The 18,487-nt window shown below is 45.8% G+C and overlaps 1 protein-coding gene across 1 annotated transcript in view; it reads left to right on the top strand.

Annotated features, from left to right (window-relative positions):
• Positions 1 to 18,487, top strand: part of CLSTN2 (calsyntenin 2) — a 608,204-nt gene that overhangs the window by 502,044 nt on the left and 87,673 nt on the right. The window contains exons 7-8 of the mRNA XM_032334718.1: positions 985 to 1,233; positions 6,290 to 6,411. Coding sequence (XP_032190609.1) covers positions 985 to 1,233; positions 6,290 to 6,411 — 371 coding nt within the window. The remainder of the gene's footprint in view (positions 1 to 984; positions 1,234 to 6,289; positions 6,412 to 18,487) is intronic.

The raw sequence follows: 18,487 nt of genomic DNA on the forward strand, positions 1-18,487 counted from the left end.
CAGGGAGGGAGGGTGTGTTCACCACATGGCCGGCTCGCTGCTCAGGCTCTCAGGCAGGGTCTCATCCAGGCCTCACTACCTGCTGGGAAGGGACATACAGAAAGGCTAAGGGACGTGCTCACAGTTGCAAGGCTAGCAAGTCGTGGTCCAAGGCATCCAATTCAAATTTGAGGACTTCTTTTTTTTTTTTTTTTTCCATTTTGAGTTTATTTTTTTATTTTTTATTTTTTTATTTCTTTTCAGTGTAATAGTATTCATTGTTTTTGCACCACACCCAGTGCTCCATGCAACAAGTTTGAGGACTTCTGAACCCATGTTCTCTCAACCTCTGTACCATTTGGTCTAAACATAATGCTTGTTTAAAAAAAAAAAAGTGTGGTGAATAGAACATGGCTCACACTCCTTCCCATGGCATCAGGACCTACAGCTTTCCCAATCCCAGCCCTGATCACGCTGTGTCACAGCTGTCTGTGCACTTATTGGCTCTCAGCAACCCCAGGTGGGGGACTGTGCTGATTCACGTTTACACCACCAGTCTAGCAGGGGTATTGGCACATGGTCCGTCCTCAGTAAATGGCTTCTAGGTTAGTGGATGGATGAATGCATGAATGAATTCAATGATCCGCATCAAACTCTGACCTTCTCCAGGAACCTTCCCTACTTATAAAAGCCCCCCCAGTCTTGTTTCCTGAAATTCCTCCAGCACTTTTTCCTTGTATAGTAGTTTGTTGCATGTTATCTTGTCACATGCAACATTTTTGTCTATAAGTTACTAATGCCTTCACCTCTGTAGACCATAAGGAACTCAGAGGGAGGGATGGCATTTGGCCCTTCTTTTCCTGAGTCACCTAGCTGAAGGTTGGCTCAGATCTCTAAGTAAATACACTGAGCAGTTCACCCTGCTCCAGGAGCAAAAAATAGAAGGCAGGGACACCCACACTGTGCAGAATAACCCTTTGTTCTTTCTGGCCCCCGGACCCACAGGAGCCTCGTCTGGCATCATCGACCTCTTGCCGTCCCCCAGTGCTGCCACAAACTGGACAGCAGGACTGCTAGTAGACAGCAGCGAGATGATCTTCAAGTTTGATGGCAGACAAGGGGCCAAGATCCCTGATGGGATTGTGCCCAAGAACCTGACAGACCAGTTCACCATCACCATGTGGATGAAACATGGCCCCAGCCCTGGTGTGAGAGCCGAGAAGGAAACCATCCTCTGCAACTCAGATAAGACTGGTGAGTCTGCCTGTTCTCTCCCAGGGGATAGACACAGACACAAGCCACCGACCACATGGGAGAAAAGTCAGAGCATGCTGACCTCCTGGGAAACTATTCCTGTCTCTGGTTTTCTAGCTGCTGATTTCCTGGGCTAGGGGTAGAGTGGGGCCAGGAAATAGGGGAAAGTAGAGGCACAAACACAATGCAAAAACTGGGACTAGGAATTTTCAAAACAAGTTCTTCAAAACCCAGCCTTCCCAGAAGTAACTTAGGGCTGCTGCACATGTGGTGGGAGTTGGGGGGCAGGGAGACCTCATTCTTACTTCAAAGCAGTAACACCTTTACTCTATTATACATAAGTAAGTCTTCCAAAAGTTTATCACCAATAAAAGGGCCATGGTAACTTTCCAAGTCACTGCCAAATGTAATCACGGTAGTGAACTTTTGTTAGGCATTTCCCCCATGCTAAGCCCCCATGGGGTAGTTCACTGCTTGGTGGTTAAAAGCGTTCCACTGGGGGTACCTGGGTGGCTCAGTGGGTTAAGCTGCTGCCTTCGGCTCAGGTCATGATCTCAGGGTCCTGGGATCGAGCCCCACATCGGGCTCTCCACTCAGTGGGGAGCCTGCTTCCCTCCACCCACTGCCTGCCTCTGCCTACTTGTGATCTCTCTCTCCTCTGTCAAATAAATAAATTAAAAACCTTTTAAAAATTATTTTAAAAAAAGCATTCCACCACTTACTGGTACTGTGACCCTGGGCAAGTTATTTAACCTCTCTGTGCCTCGCTTTCCCCCTTTATAAAATGGGCATGCTAGTATTGTCTACTTCCTAGGGTTTTTTATCAGGATTAAATGACTTAATGTATATGCAGTGCTTTAGAACTGTGCCTGACCCATCGGAAGTGCAATCCTTGTTAGATATTACTGTCCGAGACAGTTTCTCAGATGTCTACAAATAATCTCAGAGAAACATTATTGTGTTTCCCATTTTAAGGATAAGGAAACATCCCCGAGAGGTTAATAACTGTCCCAAGGTAGATAGCCAGTAAGAACTGAAATGTAAGCTTAGATCCAGCAGACTCCAGTCCTGTGCACTTGTCACCACACTGCGTGCACGCACACATGCACACATACACACATTTGGAGATCCTTTGCAAATTTGACAACTCTGTCTTAAAATATACTTCCACAATTTCCCATTCCAAGTGTTACTTTTGTTAAAATACCCAAAATAAATAGTAGCCCCAGCAGAGGCTGCAGTTGGAAGGTAAGCTGGAGGGCCTCACAGCTCAGCCTCTGCTGGTGAATGGCCAAGGTTTGTTTCACAGCCTTTCCACTCTAAGGTGTGACCTTTGAGGAGTTGCTAATTTGAGTTCCCCTGTCTGTAAGTGGGGGAAATAAACATGAAATAATGTCTGAAATCACTCAATATCAGATATAAAATCAGTACTCGATTTATTTACTTGATGGTATTATTATCATATTACTTCTGGATTTATTCCACATTATGCTACTCTCAGGACCCCACATTTGCTGTTTTAATCATACCTTACCATACATGTTAGCATATTTCCACATGTAGAAACTGAGACAGAGAATTGCCTGGCTTTCGTTAGTCATAAAGTATGTCTGTTAGACCGGTTATGCCAAGGATGAGTTTTTCTGGGACCTTCATGCAAGAAGGACCCTGTATATGTGCATGAGATCACACTGAGGTTTGGGACTCTCTTCAGAGCTCAGTGCATGATCCCAGGAGTCACGATACAGCTTGGTCCCTGCAGAGCCTGGCAAGGCACTCCCCTCAAGAAGCAGAAGGCTCATCAATGAGACAACAGCTTAGGACCCTACATACCAGTGCAAAGCAGTGTAGGCTGAGGTTCGCAGCCACATGCAGAGTCCTGCCTGAAATGTATCAAATACCCCTGGGAGGCAGTTCACACAGATATCAGTGTTCTGGCTTACAGAGGAACAGGTTGAACTGTGAAAAATGGAAAGATTGGCCCAAGGAAATGCGGCTGATGACCCAGAACAACAGGATGGGACCTGGTCCTCTGGGCCTGAGTTCCAAGCCTGTGCTCTGGGACCCAGTACTCAACCTGGCCACACAGCAGAAAAATCTGGCACACTTGTAAAAAGTCAAGATGTCAGAGCCCCACCTGGTGCAGAGGTTAGAATTTCTAGGGGATTCTTTCGTTCAGCTGTGGCTGAACATGCTGCCTTAAATGATGATGGCTCATTGTCCTCAGAGCCACTACCCCACGGGCATGTCGACACCTGGAGTCAGCGCGACCTGGCGCTTCTCTGCTTTGGTCTTGGCACAGAGCAATACTTTACAAGCCTCTCAGCCCTGGCACGGGGAAGATAGGGAAGCTTCCTCTAACTCCTTTGACTTAAAAAAAAAAATCTATAAATACCTGCTTGCTCTAAATTTTAAAAATATCAGGAATAAACCAAAGCTTTATTAGGCTTTTATATACCAGAAACATTTTCTCAAGACATGTTTATATCACAAAATCTGAAAAAAATCAGAAAAGTATAAAGGAGAATACACAAATCCCCTAAAACCCTAATACCTAAAAATATTTCCTGATTACATTTGGCATATTTCATTATAAAATAAAATCTTGTTTTTATTTCTATGTATATATGGAATGTCCTTATAATTTTCACTGTTTTTATAACACATGTGATATCATTATGTTCCCTGTTTCTTTTATGTGACATTATATACAGATCATTTCTCTTTGTGATAAAATATTCTTTAAAGATATGAATTACATAACAATCCAAAATTCTGTCACAGGGCTTTATTATTTCATTTAACTTGTTTCTTTTTGTTAAATATTGAACAGCCACAAAGAACACCAATGGTCATGAAAAGAAATTAAGTGGATTTCTGAGTGTACCATATCCCTAGCCCACTATAGATAAACCAGTGACCCCAATGTGGACAGTGACTCCAGGAATCCAGACTAACAGAGGGGCAGGGAGGGAGATATTTCCTAGGCTGGAAGATGCTCCAGACCTCCATTCATTCTTCTCGGGCCACTTCCTCACCCATGACCTCTCCCGACTCCAAATAAAAATAAAGGGGGAAAAGTCCTTCTTTCTATATTTTTCTGACAGTAGACAATAGATAACGGAAATCAGTTGGGCAATTGTGAGGGAAACAAGAAATATTGAGTAAAATGCCCATAATCAGGATGGGGCATTTTATCAGTCCAAAGGCCAAGTGACCACCCAGACGTTAGCCTAAGCCAACCCTGCCACACTGGCCATTGCTTCCTCATTGTATCAGTTAAGATGCTTTCAGTTACAAGAAATAGGAAATACAGACCAAACTGATGTCAGATGATCAAAGAAATCAAAATAATACAGGAAAATATAAAGTTCTTGTATCTGAAAATGTCCAGAGCTATGACAGCTTCAGGCGAAGTGTGATCAAGGGCTTGGCCCTTTACTCTGCAATTTCTCAGATCTGCCTCCATATATGTATTGATTTCATGTTACCAAACACGGCTTCAGGGGCTCCATGCCTCCCAGTTATATACTACAACTTCTAGAGAAAAAGACAGTATCTCTTCTATTTGCTCTCTGGTAAAAGAGAGGGTTTTTTTGTTTTGTTTTGTTTTGTTTTGTTTTGTTTTAAAGATTTAATTTATTTATTTGACAGAGAGAAATCACAAGTAGATGGAGAGGCAGGCAGAGAGAGAGAGAGGGAAGCAGGCTCTCTGCTGAGCAGAGAGCCCGATGCGGGACTCGATCCCAGGACTCTGAGATCATGACCTGAGCCGAAGGCAGCGGCTTAACCCACTGAGCCACCCAGGCGCCCCAAAGAGAGGTTTTTTTTGGAACCAGTCAGAAAAGCTCCCGAATCAGTGGCTTGAACTGAGTCACTTTTCTGACAGAAGCCCTGTGGCTGGGAGAATGGTGTACATTGCCTGACCTGGGCCTGGGTCCTGAACAGTTACTGTGGCAGGGAAACAACCAGACTCCAGGCCTAGAAGCGGGATTGGTATTGATTCCTCACACTCAAACCTCAAGGTTTATACAGGACATACAAGAGTTATTCTCATTATCCTATTCCCATGATTCATTAGGACAATCTAGCATCCATGTCATGACACAGGTCAGGAAACTGAGGCTCTAAGAGGCTAAAAAATTCTTCCAGAATCTTCTGGAGATACAACTCCACCCAAAGTTTGTCTGATTCTAGGGCCCATGTTCTTTCTATGACAACAGGTCCCCTGCTCATCTATCTGTCATTTATGGAGCACCGTGCCTCATAGATTTCTGTGTATGCTACTATGTAGTATGTATGTGAGATCTTTGGTATTGTCCAGACAACCGCTCCTGCCCTCCCCATGGCTGCTATCTTGTGGCTGCAGGACATCATGACTGGGATATGTGATGCGAGATTTCCCAAGCAGAAAAGGAAGTCTTTATATCAGAGGAGGAAAACGTCATATTCATTGCATGTAGGGAGAGAGGTATTCATTTATTGCTTTGGAAAGACACAGAACTATGACTAATGCTGAAAAACCAATCTGTCCCCTCCTCCAAGCAACTACACATGAAGCCACTTCCCCTAACTGCACCCAGTAGAGAAAGAGACATGGTCTGTGGTCACCATTGTCAATCCTGATGAAATGAAATGAAAGCCCAGCACTCTAGGAGAAACCAGCTGTGTTAAAGGAGCCCAGGGTAGCTGATGTGATTGTCAGAGAGCCCCCTTAGTCTTCTCAGAAGTGTTTGTACAAAAACAAACAAACTCATTATTACATAGGCTTTATCCTGGGCCTAATGCAGTATCTGGGTATAAGTTAGGGGGGATACTTCAAGTCCAGATGGCTTCTCTGCAGAAGTTTTGCTTTCTTGAATCGTCCTCTTCCATTTCAGTGAGCTCCACCATATGTGTTCTGGAACATTCATTAGATCTGATTGTAAAAGGGGGAACTGGAATACCCATTCCTTTCCCATCTGAGGGTGTGCCCAGTGATGTGGCAGGAAGACCCCTGTGGCAGGGACAGATGCAGGGATTCTGTAAGCACACTGCTCCTCTCTCTGCTTTGCAGAAATGAACCGGCATCACTACGCCCTATATGTGCACAACTGCCGCCTCGTCTTCCTCCTGCGCAAGGACTTTGACCAGGCTGACACCTTCCGCCCGGCAGAGTTCCACTGGAAGCTGGACCAGGTATGGCACTCAGGTCCCCCTTCCTCCCAGCTCCCCCTTGGCAGGGCGGTAGGTGTGCTCCAGTGCTGAGAGCAACCAGGAGGCTCCTCCAAGTTCTGCTCGCTTGCTGAGTTTTGGAAAAATCAACTCAGGGAGACACACAGCATCTTAAGTCAGGAGAAAAACTGCAGCTGTAAGCCCAGCTGGGGGTGGGAGGGCCACGCTTCCCCACTGGGAACCCCACCAGCAGGTGGTGGACCCGTCCACAAGTATCCTGTCCTTTTGCTCCTATTGAACCCCTTGGACACTGGTCTTCTTGGTCCCCAGGCCCAGTTTGTAATCTCGTTAGCACATCTTTATATCATAAGCGCCCCTGCCTCCTCCGTGAGGCTCTCTTATCTCCTTTGGGTGATGGTGCAGCCTTGCTTTTGGTAACAAAGGATGAGAACAAGGGACCCAAGGACCTTGATGTAAACAGTGACACAGTGCACTGTGAGCAGTGCGCATTCTTTTCTGAAGTACAAAAATCCGTGACACACTCCAGAGCCTCCTGACTGGTGATCACAAGGGGCCCTGTGTCACCCTTGTCAATGACAAATGAAGTGTCTGGTTGGAGTGAAAGGCTTTGAAGCATCTGTCTGCAAACGTTTTCCAGGGCTGAGACTGAGGAGGTGGTGGTCACTTCTCTGGGGGGTGGTGCCGCTGAGGAAGGCTCTGTGCAGAAGCCGAGCGCTGGCCTTCATTTAGATGGGAACTGGGGGTGAGGAGGTGGAGGGGAGGGCACACATGAATTTTTAGAAATGGCTTTAAACTATCCAGGGGAGGATGCTGGCTGACAGGGAAGGGGACTGTGGGACAGGGCTACTTCATGAGGCAGATGAGATGATGCTCCTTCCGTGGTCTTACTGTCTGGCACCCCTCCTTTGCTTCTGGGGACCTCAGGTTTCCCCTAAAACCCACTCTGTGTGCTGCCTGCATCACCTTGTCTAGGGCTGAATGTTCCAGAATCCTTCCCCTTCTCTTTCTTTCTTACGGGCATCTACCCAGGCCCTGGGTAGGGCTAGTTTCAGAGAGTGCTGCCGGGAAGCATTCCAGAAGGAACTCATTTACATTGGGATGAGAATGATAGCTGCCCTCTTTCATCCACACGGAAACACAGACATATGCTCTTTAAAAGATACATTCATTAACCTCAGGGAATCTCTCAATGCTGGAACTTCGGGCGATGTGACAAGGTCAAGGGTGCGAAGCCGATGGGAAGATGTTTGAGGAAGCCCAGTGGCAACTGCCTGATCTAGTCCCAGTAAATTCCACCTTGCTGGAGCCTGGGGTTTTGCAAATATGGCATCTGGATTAGTATATGTTCCTCTGAATTAGGAATTCTGGGTATTGCAGAAATTGTGAAATCTTGACATTGCTTATTTGATTTCCCAGCAACCTCTCAGCTACCTTCTGAAGTGCCATATGGCTTATATGGGATATATTTAAATACATAATACAAATTGAGATGAATTAAAATAAATCCCATATTGTGAGGGGTTTTAATAAGAACATTGCTATACTGGCCAGGATAATTACACATGCCCTGTGGCGTTTGCTAAAATGGGATTGAGAAGTACTGATACAGGCAAATGAAGTCACAGGGTTTGGAATTAAAAATAGGGGAGGAAGGAATTTGGTTTTACAGATAAAGATAGAATGACTCTAGGAATTCTGAAATCTGTTCCCAAAGTGGTGAATTTACGGATGAGCTGAGGTTCACTGAAAACCTTCCTGATCACCCCAATCTCATTCATCGGCGTCTGCTCTGTACCAGGCACACTGCCCCTGAGCTCACCCTCACCTCTGCCCCCGGGCTTACCCAGTGGATGAAATGAGGTGGGGATCATAGTATCATGACCTGACCAAGGTTACACAGCAAACCACGGCCCCGACCTACCCTTTTTCATGATGCTCTGCTGCTTCTTTGGTGAGCTTGCAAATGTTTGTTTAAAATGTTTTCACTTCTAATTTTTAAATATTTTTAAATTTAGAGATCAGAATTATCACTGAGATGAAAAATGTTTATAGTCTTGTTGAAACTCCATGAAACCATCAAATCTTCACTTCACTTAAGCTCTTCTTCCTTGTCTCCGTCAGCTGGGGCTGCCTTAACAGAGTACCACAGCCTGTGGGGGCTTAGACAACACACATGGATATCTCACAGTTCTGGGCTGGGAAGTCCAAGATCAAGGTGCCAGCTGGTTCAGCTCCCCAGTGAGGGCCTGCTTTCTGGCCTGTAGACAACCATCTTTTCACTGTATTCTCACAGGGCAGACAGAGAGAAAGAGAGAGAGAGAGCTCACACACTGAGATACCTGTTCTGCTTTTTCTAAGGCCCTATGGGATTAGGGCCCTACTCTTTTTTATTTTTTTAATTTATTTTTTATTTATTTTCAGCATAACGGTATTCATTATTTTTGCACCTCACCTAGTGCTCCATGCAATCCGTGCCCTCTATAATACCCACCAACTGGTACCCCGACCTCCCACCCCCCCGCCACTTCAAACCCATCAGATTGTTTTTCAGAGTCCATAGTCTCTCATGGTTCACCTCCCCTTCCAATTTACCCCAACTCCCTTCTCCTCTCTAACACCCCTGTCCTCCATGGTATTTGTTATGCTCCACAAATAAGTGAAACCATATGATAATTGATTCTCTCTGCTTGACTTATTTCACTCAGCATAATCTCTTCCAGTCCTGTCCATGTTGCTACAAAAGTTGGGTATTCATCCCTTCTGATGGAGGCATAATACTCCATAGTGTATATGGACCACATCTTCCTTATCCATTCGTCCGTTGAAGGGCATCTTGGTTCTTTCCACAGTTTGGCGACCGTAGCCATTGCTGCTATGAACATTGGGATACAGATGGCCCTTCTTTTCACAACATCTGTATCTTTGGGGTAAATACCCAGTAGTGCAATTGCAGGGTCATAGGGAAGTTCTATTTTTAATTTCTTGAGGAATCTCCACACTGTTCTCCAAAGAGGCTGCACCAACTTGCATTCCCACCAACAGTGGAAGAGGGTTCCCCTTTATCCACATGCTCTCCAACACATGTGTTTCCCGTCTTGCTAATTTTGGCCATTCTAACTGGTGTAAGGTGATATCTCAATGTGGTTTTTTTTTTTTTTTTTACGGATTGCATGGAGCACTGGGTGTGGTGAAAAAATAATGAATACTGTTATGCTGAAAATAAATAAAAAATAAATTTAAAAAAATAGAAAAAAAAACCACATTGAGATATCACCTTAGGGCCCTACTCTTATTACCTCCTTTAACCTTGACCACCTCCTAAGGTCCTGTCTCTAAATACAGTCACATTGAGTGATCGTGCTTCAATGTATAAACAGGGCTGTGGACACAATTCAGTCGATAGAGTTCTTTACTAAAAAAAATTAACATTAGAAAAACTTAAAGGCTACTTATTGGAGATAAGAAGCCTCAGCCATAGACCTTTCTCTCCCTTATTCAGCTGTGTAGACAGAACCTTCCTGAAGTTTCTTGGATGTAAATCCCTTAGTGTTCAGAATGCACATACTTGATAACGTCTCCTCCCCTAGGAAACCACCCTGGATCACCCCCCTGAGTGGCTTACATCTCCCCAGACTCCATTCAGAACTCTATCCTGATGCTTGCTGTACCCTAGTAATCCACTTATCTTGCCTTTCTGCTCCCTTTGTGCTGATCTCCTGAGAGGCTGTACTGTGTCTTACTCTCTCCAGCTCCTCAGTGCATATTATCGCCCTGAGCATACAATTGGTGCCCAATAAATGTTTGCATAACAGCAAGTGGATGTCAAGATCAAAAGAAGAAAGAGATGACAGGAGGGAGAGGGGGAAAGAGAGAAGAAAAATCCAGAGACCTTTTAAAATCTCCTGGTGATTAATTGATCTTTTGATTCATTTTATGCAGCATTTTAAAATTCTAAAATTTTGCCATTTTTTACTCTGTGGATCTCAAATGTTGTTAAGCTTTTATCTTTATACCTAATTCCAAAGATTTTACTGTTTTTGGCAAGTAATGACTCTGTAATTATCGTAGAACTTTCTGACCTGGGCCAGAAAGGACTCAAGCCAGTCTACTGACCCACCTTGGAGTTCCCAGCAGCATAATGAATGTTGTAATGCCTAATGGGACTTCATCTAGTTCTTTGGTCAGCAGTTTATGCTGAACAAAAACTGTGTGCCAGGCTTTGTGCTTGGTACCCGGGATCATCTGCTGAATCAGCCCCACGATCACGGGACAAACAAACACAGAAGCAATTTACATTGATATGTGCTAGGGCAGAGGGCAAGGGCCAGGTGTGGGGAGTCTGTGGGAGCCCTTCTAGAGACACTAACAGGGACCTGGGCAGAAGGGTCTGGAAAAGCCCCTGAGAGGGGACATTCCCTGAACAGAGCGCCAAGGGCTCAGTGACAGGGAGTGAGGAACCAAGATGGTAGAGAGGTGAGGAGGACGTCCAGCTTCAGGAGGTGGGGGTTTCTGGTGTGGCAGACCATAGGGATGGGGTGGAAGGGGGTCACTTTGGCACTTTGGTATTAGGACACGTGTTTAGAGGAGCAGGTGTCAATTAAAACCCAAGAGGCTTTTCACATCATGTGACTGAGTTGGTCCTTCATCCCCAAAAGAATGGACTATCGTCAAAGAATTTTATTTTTCAAGGAGAATTTAGAGATGGGTAAACATGAATAATGAGAGTATGACCTTCATAAATTTGATCAAATTTAAGTAAATACAGCTCAGGCCAGTGGCAGGGGCTGCATCGAAGCGGGTCCCCTCTTTCCTTTCCCCACGGCCAGACCAGGAGCTCAAGCACTCGACATAGATTGCTCATGGGCATTGCAACCAGGGCACGGAATGCACAAAACTCTTCAGGAGCATTCCCAGGGAGGGAAACTGTTGCCACAGAGAAGCTGTGTGCTTCCGGCAGCCCAGCCCCTCTGCCCCACACCTCAGAAAGTCACTGCCAGAGGGGACAGACCACCAGGTGAGTCCATTATTGGGCCACTTTGGGAAATGTCCCTGACAATCCAGAGCGCCTCACTAAAGGGATCCTAATGATGAGAATGTCATTTTAATGGGATTTTTACTTATGATCTGCTAATGCAAATCCCTCGAGCCTGCTGCTAGTCATGTGCAAACCCGGACAGGAGCAGAAAAGAACTAACTCCCAGCCGCCAGCTCACACAGGAAAGCCTTCTTAATTTGCAACCCCTCCTGGCTCTACCATTATTTGGATGTGGTTGACTCATTGTCACAGATTCTAACAATCTTCCCTTCGGACTACTCGGTGCTGGGAGGCGAACCTGCTGATGCTTCACAGCCTGTTCCCCTACTGGGAGACAGGGCTTGACTGACAGCCTCAATCGACCAGCAAGAGGACACGGGCTCCCAGCTCAAACAAGGAAAAAAAAAAATGTGTCTTTGAAAAACTGCAATGAGGGCAAGATGCAGGAGGGAGAGTCATTCTGCTGGCCACTGCTGTCTCCGTGCCAGAGCTCCTAACAGTCACCAGAGAGAGAGGACACGGACCTGCCCGGTTTGTAGGCCCTCGAGAGCACTCTCCTGCAGGAGCCCCGATCCTAGTTACTGGGGTGGGGAGAATGAGGGAAGATGCCTGGCTGGGTGAAGGTATGTCCTCCCTGCAACTCAGCCACCACAGGACTCTAGGCCATCCAAGAACCCAGGCCTTGGGCTGCCTTTCCAACTGGGCAGAAGTGCGAATCAGATTTTGATGTAAAGCCTCCCCATGTTGAGTATTTTCTCATTTAAAACCATCCACCATCAGACTTGACAAATGTTCTGCTGTCTACCTTCATACTCTGTCACCAGTTTGAGACTACTGATAAAGAACAACAAAACGCTATGATTTTCACATGGGAAAACCTCACCAGAACATGTCTATTTGAGAGGTTTGGATCTTCTTGAATGAGGCCCACATGTTCTTTGTGAGTCCCCTCCTGTTCTAGCACCAGCCCCCAGCCTCCAAAGAGAAGAGTGCTGGGCTTCCAGTGGTGGGGGAAAGGAAGCACGCCCCCCCACACCTGGAGGAAAGGGCAGGGGCAAGTGGGGCAGAAGCGCCAGACCCAGGCACCTGGTAGTGGTCGTCTTGCTTCTTTCTACACAAAGGAGACAGTAGGCACAGGCCCAGGTCTCCCCAGAAAGGATGCCAAGGCCAGGATTTGAGCCAAAGGCTCCCATTTGTCTTGGACTGGAGCCTCTGCTGGTCAGGTCCTTTCCACGTGCATGGAATTCTGGAGCTCCTGCAAGAAGCTACAAGTGAATAAATCCTTCATTCCTAGTGAGGATGAATGTCAGAAGGAAGCAGTCAGTTTGCCCACATCTGCTCTTCAGCCACACTGGGAGTCAAATGGCTTAGTTCAATCATTATTAGAGCCGAGTGCCAAGGAGTTAATTGGAGAATGGTCGGTCCAATCCAGACCAGTCCTCTTAATGAGCAGAGTAATCGGGCTTTGTCAGCACTCTCATTCTGCCATTAAAGACGAATTCTTGGACTCACTAGCTGTGTTTTCTCTAACGCAGTGGCCACCCACTCACCGTTCTGCCCACACAACGCCTTCAGTGACACCTGTGCTCCTTCTGGAACATGTGTCCTAAACGGAGGGGAAAGAATGTTAGAATGTTCGGAACCTCTTTTTTTTTTTTTTTCTTTCTCTCTCTCTTAGACAGGATCCCAAATGACTTTTCCTAATACACCAACTTGCAAGGCTGTTCTGAATGAAAAATGGATGTGGGGAGGGTCACAGATACTCTCCCCTGTCTTTCTCTCTATAATATACAAGGGCCCCAGACAAGCCCCTTCTCTTAGAGTCCCTCTCCCTGTCTCCTCTCTAGACCCTCATGGAGAGCTGGCTTCTGTGGCCTCCTGGGGATGGCAGAGAAGTGTCCTACCACCCACACTGGACAGTCTCAGTCCTCTCGGGTCAGGACTGTGCAGTGACTGGATTGCCTGCTCCCTGGAAAAGTGGCTTCTGACACACTTAGTGCATTGGTTCTGTTTTCTTTACAGAGGAAACAACACACCAGCAGCTGCCCCTCCAGCCCACTGCCTGAGCCATGTGCCCTCTGCAGAAGGCCTGGTCCATGGCTGACTTGCAGCCTGGCCTGGGTCCCCACTTCACAGCTGGCCCAGAGCACCCTATGCCATGATCCCTCAGCTGGGCTCCTCACTCTCCTGTCAGCTACTTGTGATGGACAGAATAATGGCTCCCAAAGATGTGCACCCCCCTAATCCTAGAAACCTATGATTATCTTATCCCCCATGACAAAAGGGTGATTAAATTGAAGATCCTAAAATAAGGTCATTGTCCAGAAGGGTCTGATACAGTCAAACAGGTCCCAGCAGGAAGAAGACAGGAGGGTTAGAGTCAGAGAAGATGTGACAAAGGAAGCAGAGATCACAGGGACGTGGGACCTTGAGCCAAGCAACGTGGCAGCCTCTCTGAGCTTAAAAAAAAAAAAAAGAAGAAGAAGACCGAGAAACAGGTTCTGCTCTTAGAGCCTCCAGAAGGAAGGTGGCCCTACCAGGACCTTGATTTTAGTCCACTGAAACTCGGTTCAGCCTTCTGCCCTCCCAAACCGTATGATAATAAGTTCGTAACCATGTCTGTAGTGATTTGTTCTAACAGTGAAGGGACGCCAGTACATCCCTCATGAGACTTGGCAAGGCCGTGAGCTGCCCCAGGCCCTAGATGCAGTCACCTCTCACATCCCCACGTTTACTGAGGTGACCCTGGCCCGGGCTTTCCAGGCAGACCCAGAGACTCTGCTCAATCCTTGCAGGGGTGCCTCTGTACCCTAGAAAAATGTGACCCTGGGAGGGAGAGGGAGGGAGAGGTACCATTTTAATGCTGTCATTGAAGTCCACTCCTCGCTTCCCACCCAGAGCTCGCTTCCCACAAGCCTCTTCTGGAGGATCCCCAAGGGGCAGATTTCACCTCTTCTTCTGCTCCACACGGTATTCTTCTTCTAGCTTCAGGTGGCCCCTCACCAGCCATGACAAGTGGAAAAGGCACCTTCTCTGCTTTCAGGGAAGAAGCACTTAGGCCTCTCTGCTTGCTTCTGGAAATGCTAAAGCAAACCTAGGAAATCCACTGTCTCTTGACAGAGGCTCCCTGGAAGCTGAAAGGTGACAGAACTGTTACACCAATGAGAGTCTCTGGATGGTGCCTGCCTGCCCCCAACGCACAGTCACTGGTTTCCCCAGGAGTCCCCCTGGGGCTCACCCTGCCCCCACGGTGCTTTTCAGTGTTCTGCCCCAGGCCATGTTCCGAGATAAGAGGGGAGCACAGTCCAAAACCAGCCTGGGGAGCCCCCCTTGCCCCAGGGCACAGATGCAACAGGCCCCCACTGCTGCAGCCACCAAGTGGACAACCCTTCCCTAACCCCCTACCCCCCAACTCCGTGTCCTGGCTCGCCCACTTCCCTGACTCAGCCTTCCCACTTCTTTCTTCCTCCCTGGAACCACCTCCCAGATGAACTCTCTGCTCTACTCACCCCTATAACACAGGTAAGGTCTCTGACCTATAGACAGAAGCGAGCCCACAAGGGCCTGCTGTGAGCTTGGGGAAGGAAAGGATGAGAGATACCTGCAGAGTTCCAGAGCCAGAAGCAGGACCAGATGGAGGAACTTATCAGGAGACCAGAATGGAGTGAACAAGAGGGAGGGAGAGCAGCTTAGCGACACACGGATTAGGGCTGCCGAATGTTAGTGGGTGGGTTGTCTACCTAACTGGGGGTGAGATCTGATGACAAGCTCATCATGCCATCTGTGTCTTATTGTGGACATAGTGTCCGCAAACTCGCTGGGGGTTTTCATAGGCATTTATCAATATGTCTGGAGCCATTTGCTTGAAGGGCTGATTTTTCAGCTTTTTTGGATTTCCATTACTACCCAAAGAATTTTCTTTACTTTTCCTTCTGTTGATCCTGTGCTAAGGGAGAAGCCTAACTCTTGTCGAATCTCAAGCTATAGGAATGTCATTCTCCTGTCTGCCATGATCTCCCTGGCTTCCCCTACTCCCTCATCTGGGCTGAAGGTTGATGGCTATGTAACTGTTAAATTTACACGAATCAGGATGCCTGGGTGGCTTAGTCAGTGAAGCATCTGCCTTCAGCCCAGATCCCGATTCCAGGGTCCTGGGATCGGGTCCTACATCAGGCTCCCTGCTCAGCAAGGATCCTGCTTCTCCCTCTGTCTGCTACTCCCCCTGCTTGTACTATCTCCTTCTCCCTCTCTGACAAATGAACAAATAAAATCTTTAAAAAAGAAATAAATAAACTATCAGATAGGGTACGTATTCTCTATATTCCTCCCTTCGCTGGCAGACCTGGCTCCTCTCTGATCTCTCTTCCCCCATAAACAGCTGCTCAGCAATTCCTTTTGCTCCCATGAAATGATTATTTGTGTTCTGGCTGGTACATCTGCCTAGAGGCAATGGTTGGGTTTTTTTCTGTAGACATCCCAGAATGCGTATTCAAAGTCAGTGTCTCTCATTCTATTGTTAAAAAGAAGGAACTACTGTCAACACAACTAGAAATGCTTCGTAAATCAAATCAGCTTTTCAATAATAAATTAAGGTGCTTGAGCCTTGGGGTGGTCCCGTTTGGAAGCAGCATTAACTTGGTCACTTCCCTGGCTGCTCTGTGCTCCTGTCTTTCCAGACCGCTTCAGGGACTGGTGCCAGTGGGAGGGGCGGGAGGCTCCTCCTTGGCATCAACCCCAAATGTCTGAATTCATTATAGGAGAGATATTTTTCTCTGTCACTTCTACACTATGGAAAGACAAGAAATTGACAAAGCTGAATGCTAATATAAAATGGCAAATTCTAATGCTAACCCCTCATTTAAGAGAAATGAGGTAAAATCACTGGTCACTGTGAGGTCCCTATGTAGCGACAAGGAGAATTGGAACCAGCATCACTTCACTGCTTACTTGTGCCAGGCACTTTTTTTTTTTTTTTAATTCTAACAAAAATCATGCAATTCAAGCATAACATCCAGGATATGGATGAAGCATGAGAGACATAGCACGTATTTTCCACATGTCTTACCAAATACATGGGGAAAAAACCCTTAAATATGATCTTAAAATAAACATACTCTAAGAGGGTAGAAGGCACCAGTGTTGACTTGGAGGAGTTTGCAACTTTAGTGAATACCCAGGATGACAAGAATAACCCATTATCTGTGCTGATACCTATGTGTTGAGAACAGGGCAAGGGTTTTCCATCCAGGAGAACATCCCAAGCTCAGCTTAGGAAGAATCATGATTTAGCATCTTTTAAAGTAAAGATCAGCTTGCCCCTGAGGCACAGTGAGGAGAGGACTGTTCATCCCCAAAAATAAGAGAAGTCAGTGGAGCTGAGTTCTCAGGTAAGACCCTCCGAGGAGGAGGTCTTGCACAGCAGTGACCCTGGAAGCCCAGCATTGAGTTGAATCTGCCTTACCTTCCCTGCTCTCTCCAATCCCCTATGCATCATCTGTTTCTATCTTTAATGACTAAACATGCAAATATTGCTGCACTTACTGCTCATTAGTTAGCTAAAGGAAGTGCCCTTTAATTATGCCTTTAAATAATGAACCTCCTCCATCACCTTGACAATCAGCGCATATTTAGAAGGAAGCAAGGCCTCATTATGAAACAACTACTACATCCCTGGCTTACTTAGAAGATGGTAGCTTTCTGGAGGCAATAGAAATGGAAGTCTAAAGACAAATAAGGCTAAAAACAAAGGTGTTTGCATTAACTCCTTGTAGCTTTGGGTGCCTATCACATCTGTGGAAAAGAGAGAAAGCTAGCTTTTTTTTGAGAGGCCAATCCCTACACTCATTGATTTCCATGCATTAAATCTAAACGACAGGATTACTTTTGAAGTTATTTCTTATGTCAGTTTAATAGATACTGAAATTGAGGCCCTGAAAGATGAAACAATTTGGTTAAGGTGTTGGACCAAGTTTATCATTCTCCAAAGCTCCATGTTCTTTTCCATTATGTGTTTCCATGATCTTGTTGAGAAGTATTTGCATAACTTGGAAGAACTGGGTGTCTTCCAGGTCTCCATTAGATCTCTCCATATTTCCATCTTAGCAGGAACTCACAGGAATGTTTCCATTCAAATGATTCTCAGGCACAGGCAGATGGGACCACACGATGCATGCACTTACCTGCATGGCCCTGAAGAATAAAACTGAGTGTGTCATGGACAGACAAGTCATTTACACTGTCAACAATTATCTATTTATCTTTTCAGATCATACTCAAGGATCACATCTTTGATAAAGACTTTCCTGTAACTCCCTCTCCCATAGAGAACTGATCTTATTTCCATGGAGGCCCCAGAAGTCTCCCACAGCAGTTTTCATACTTTCTTACACTTATTTGTTTGTGGTTCATTTCCTCCTCTATGCTAGGATATCATTCTTATTTACTTCTTTAATCTTTAACACAGTGTCTGATACAAATATGTGTTCAATACATGCTTATTAAGTTAAAAAAATGGATCCTTTCTGTGGTTCCTAAACACTAGTCCACTGACCTATAAGCATTAGTTTGGCAATGTATTGTCTGAAGAACTTTGAAAAAATGCTTCCAGAAAAGAAAGAAAAAAAATACTATGACCTTTAACAGATGAATGAATGAATAACTTATTGGATATCCATACATGGACTTACATTCAGCAATAAAAAGGAACAAGCCATTGATTCATACAACATGGGTGAATTTCAAAAATACAGTGTTACATCAAAGAAACTAGGCAATAAAGACTATATATTGCATGACTTCATTTAAATGAAATACCAATAAAAAGACAATTTTGTAGACAGCCCATCGCTAGTTTTCTAGGGCTTGGGATGGGAGCAGGAATTAACTACAAATGGGCACAGATATCTCTGAGGCAATGTTCTAAAACTAGACTTTGATGATCATTGCACAACTATAAATTTATTAAAAATCATTGACTAACAATCTGAGGGTTTTGAAGGGGTCGAGGGTGGGAGGTTGGGGGAACCAGGTGGTGGGTATTGGAGA

This window comes from Mustela erminea, chromosome 1 (assembly GCF_009829155.1).
Source record: "Mustela erminea isolate mMusErm1 chromosome 1, mMusErm1.Pri, whole genome shotgun sequence".
Classification (NCBI taxonomy): domain Eukaryota; kingdom Metazoa; phylum Chordata; class Mammalia; order Carnivora; family Mustelidae; genus Mustela; species Mustela erminea.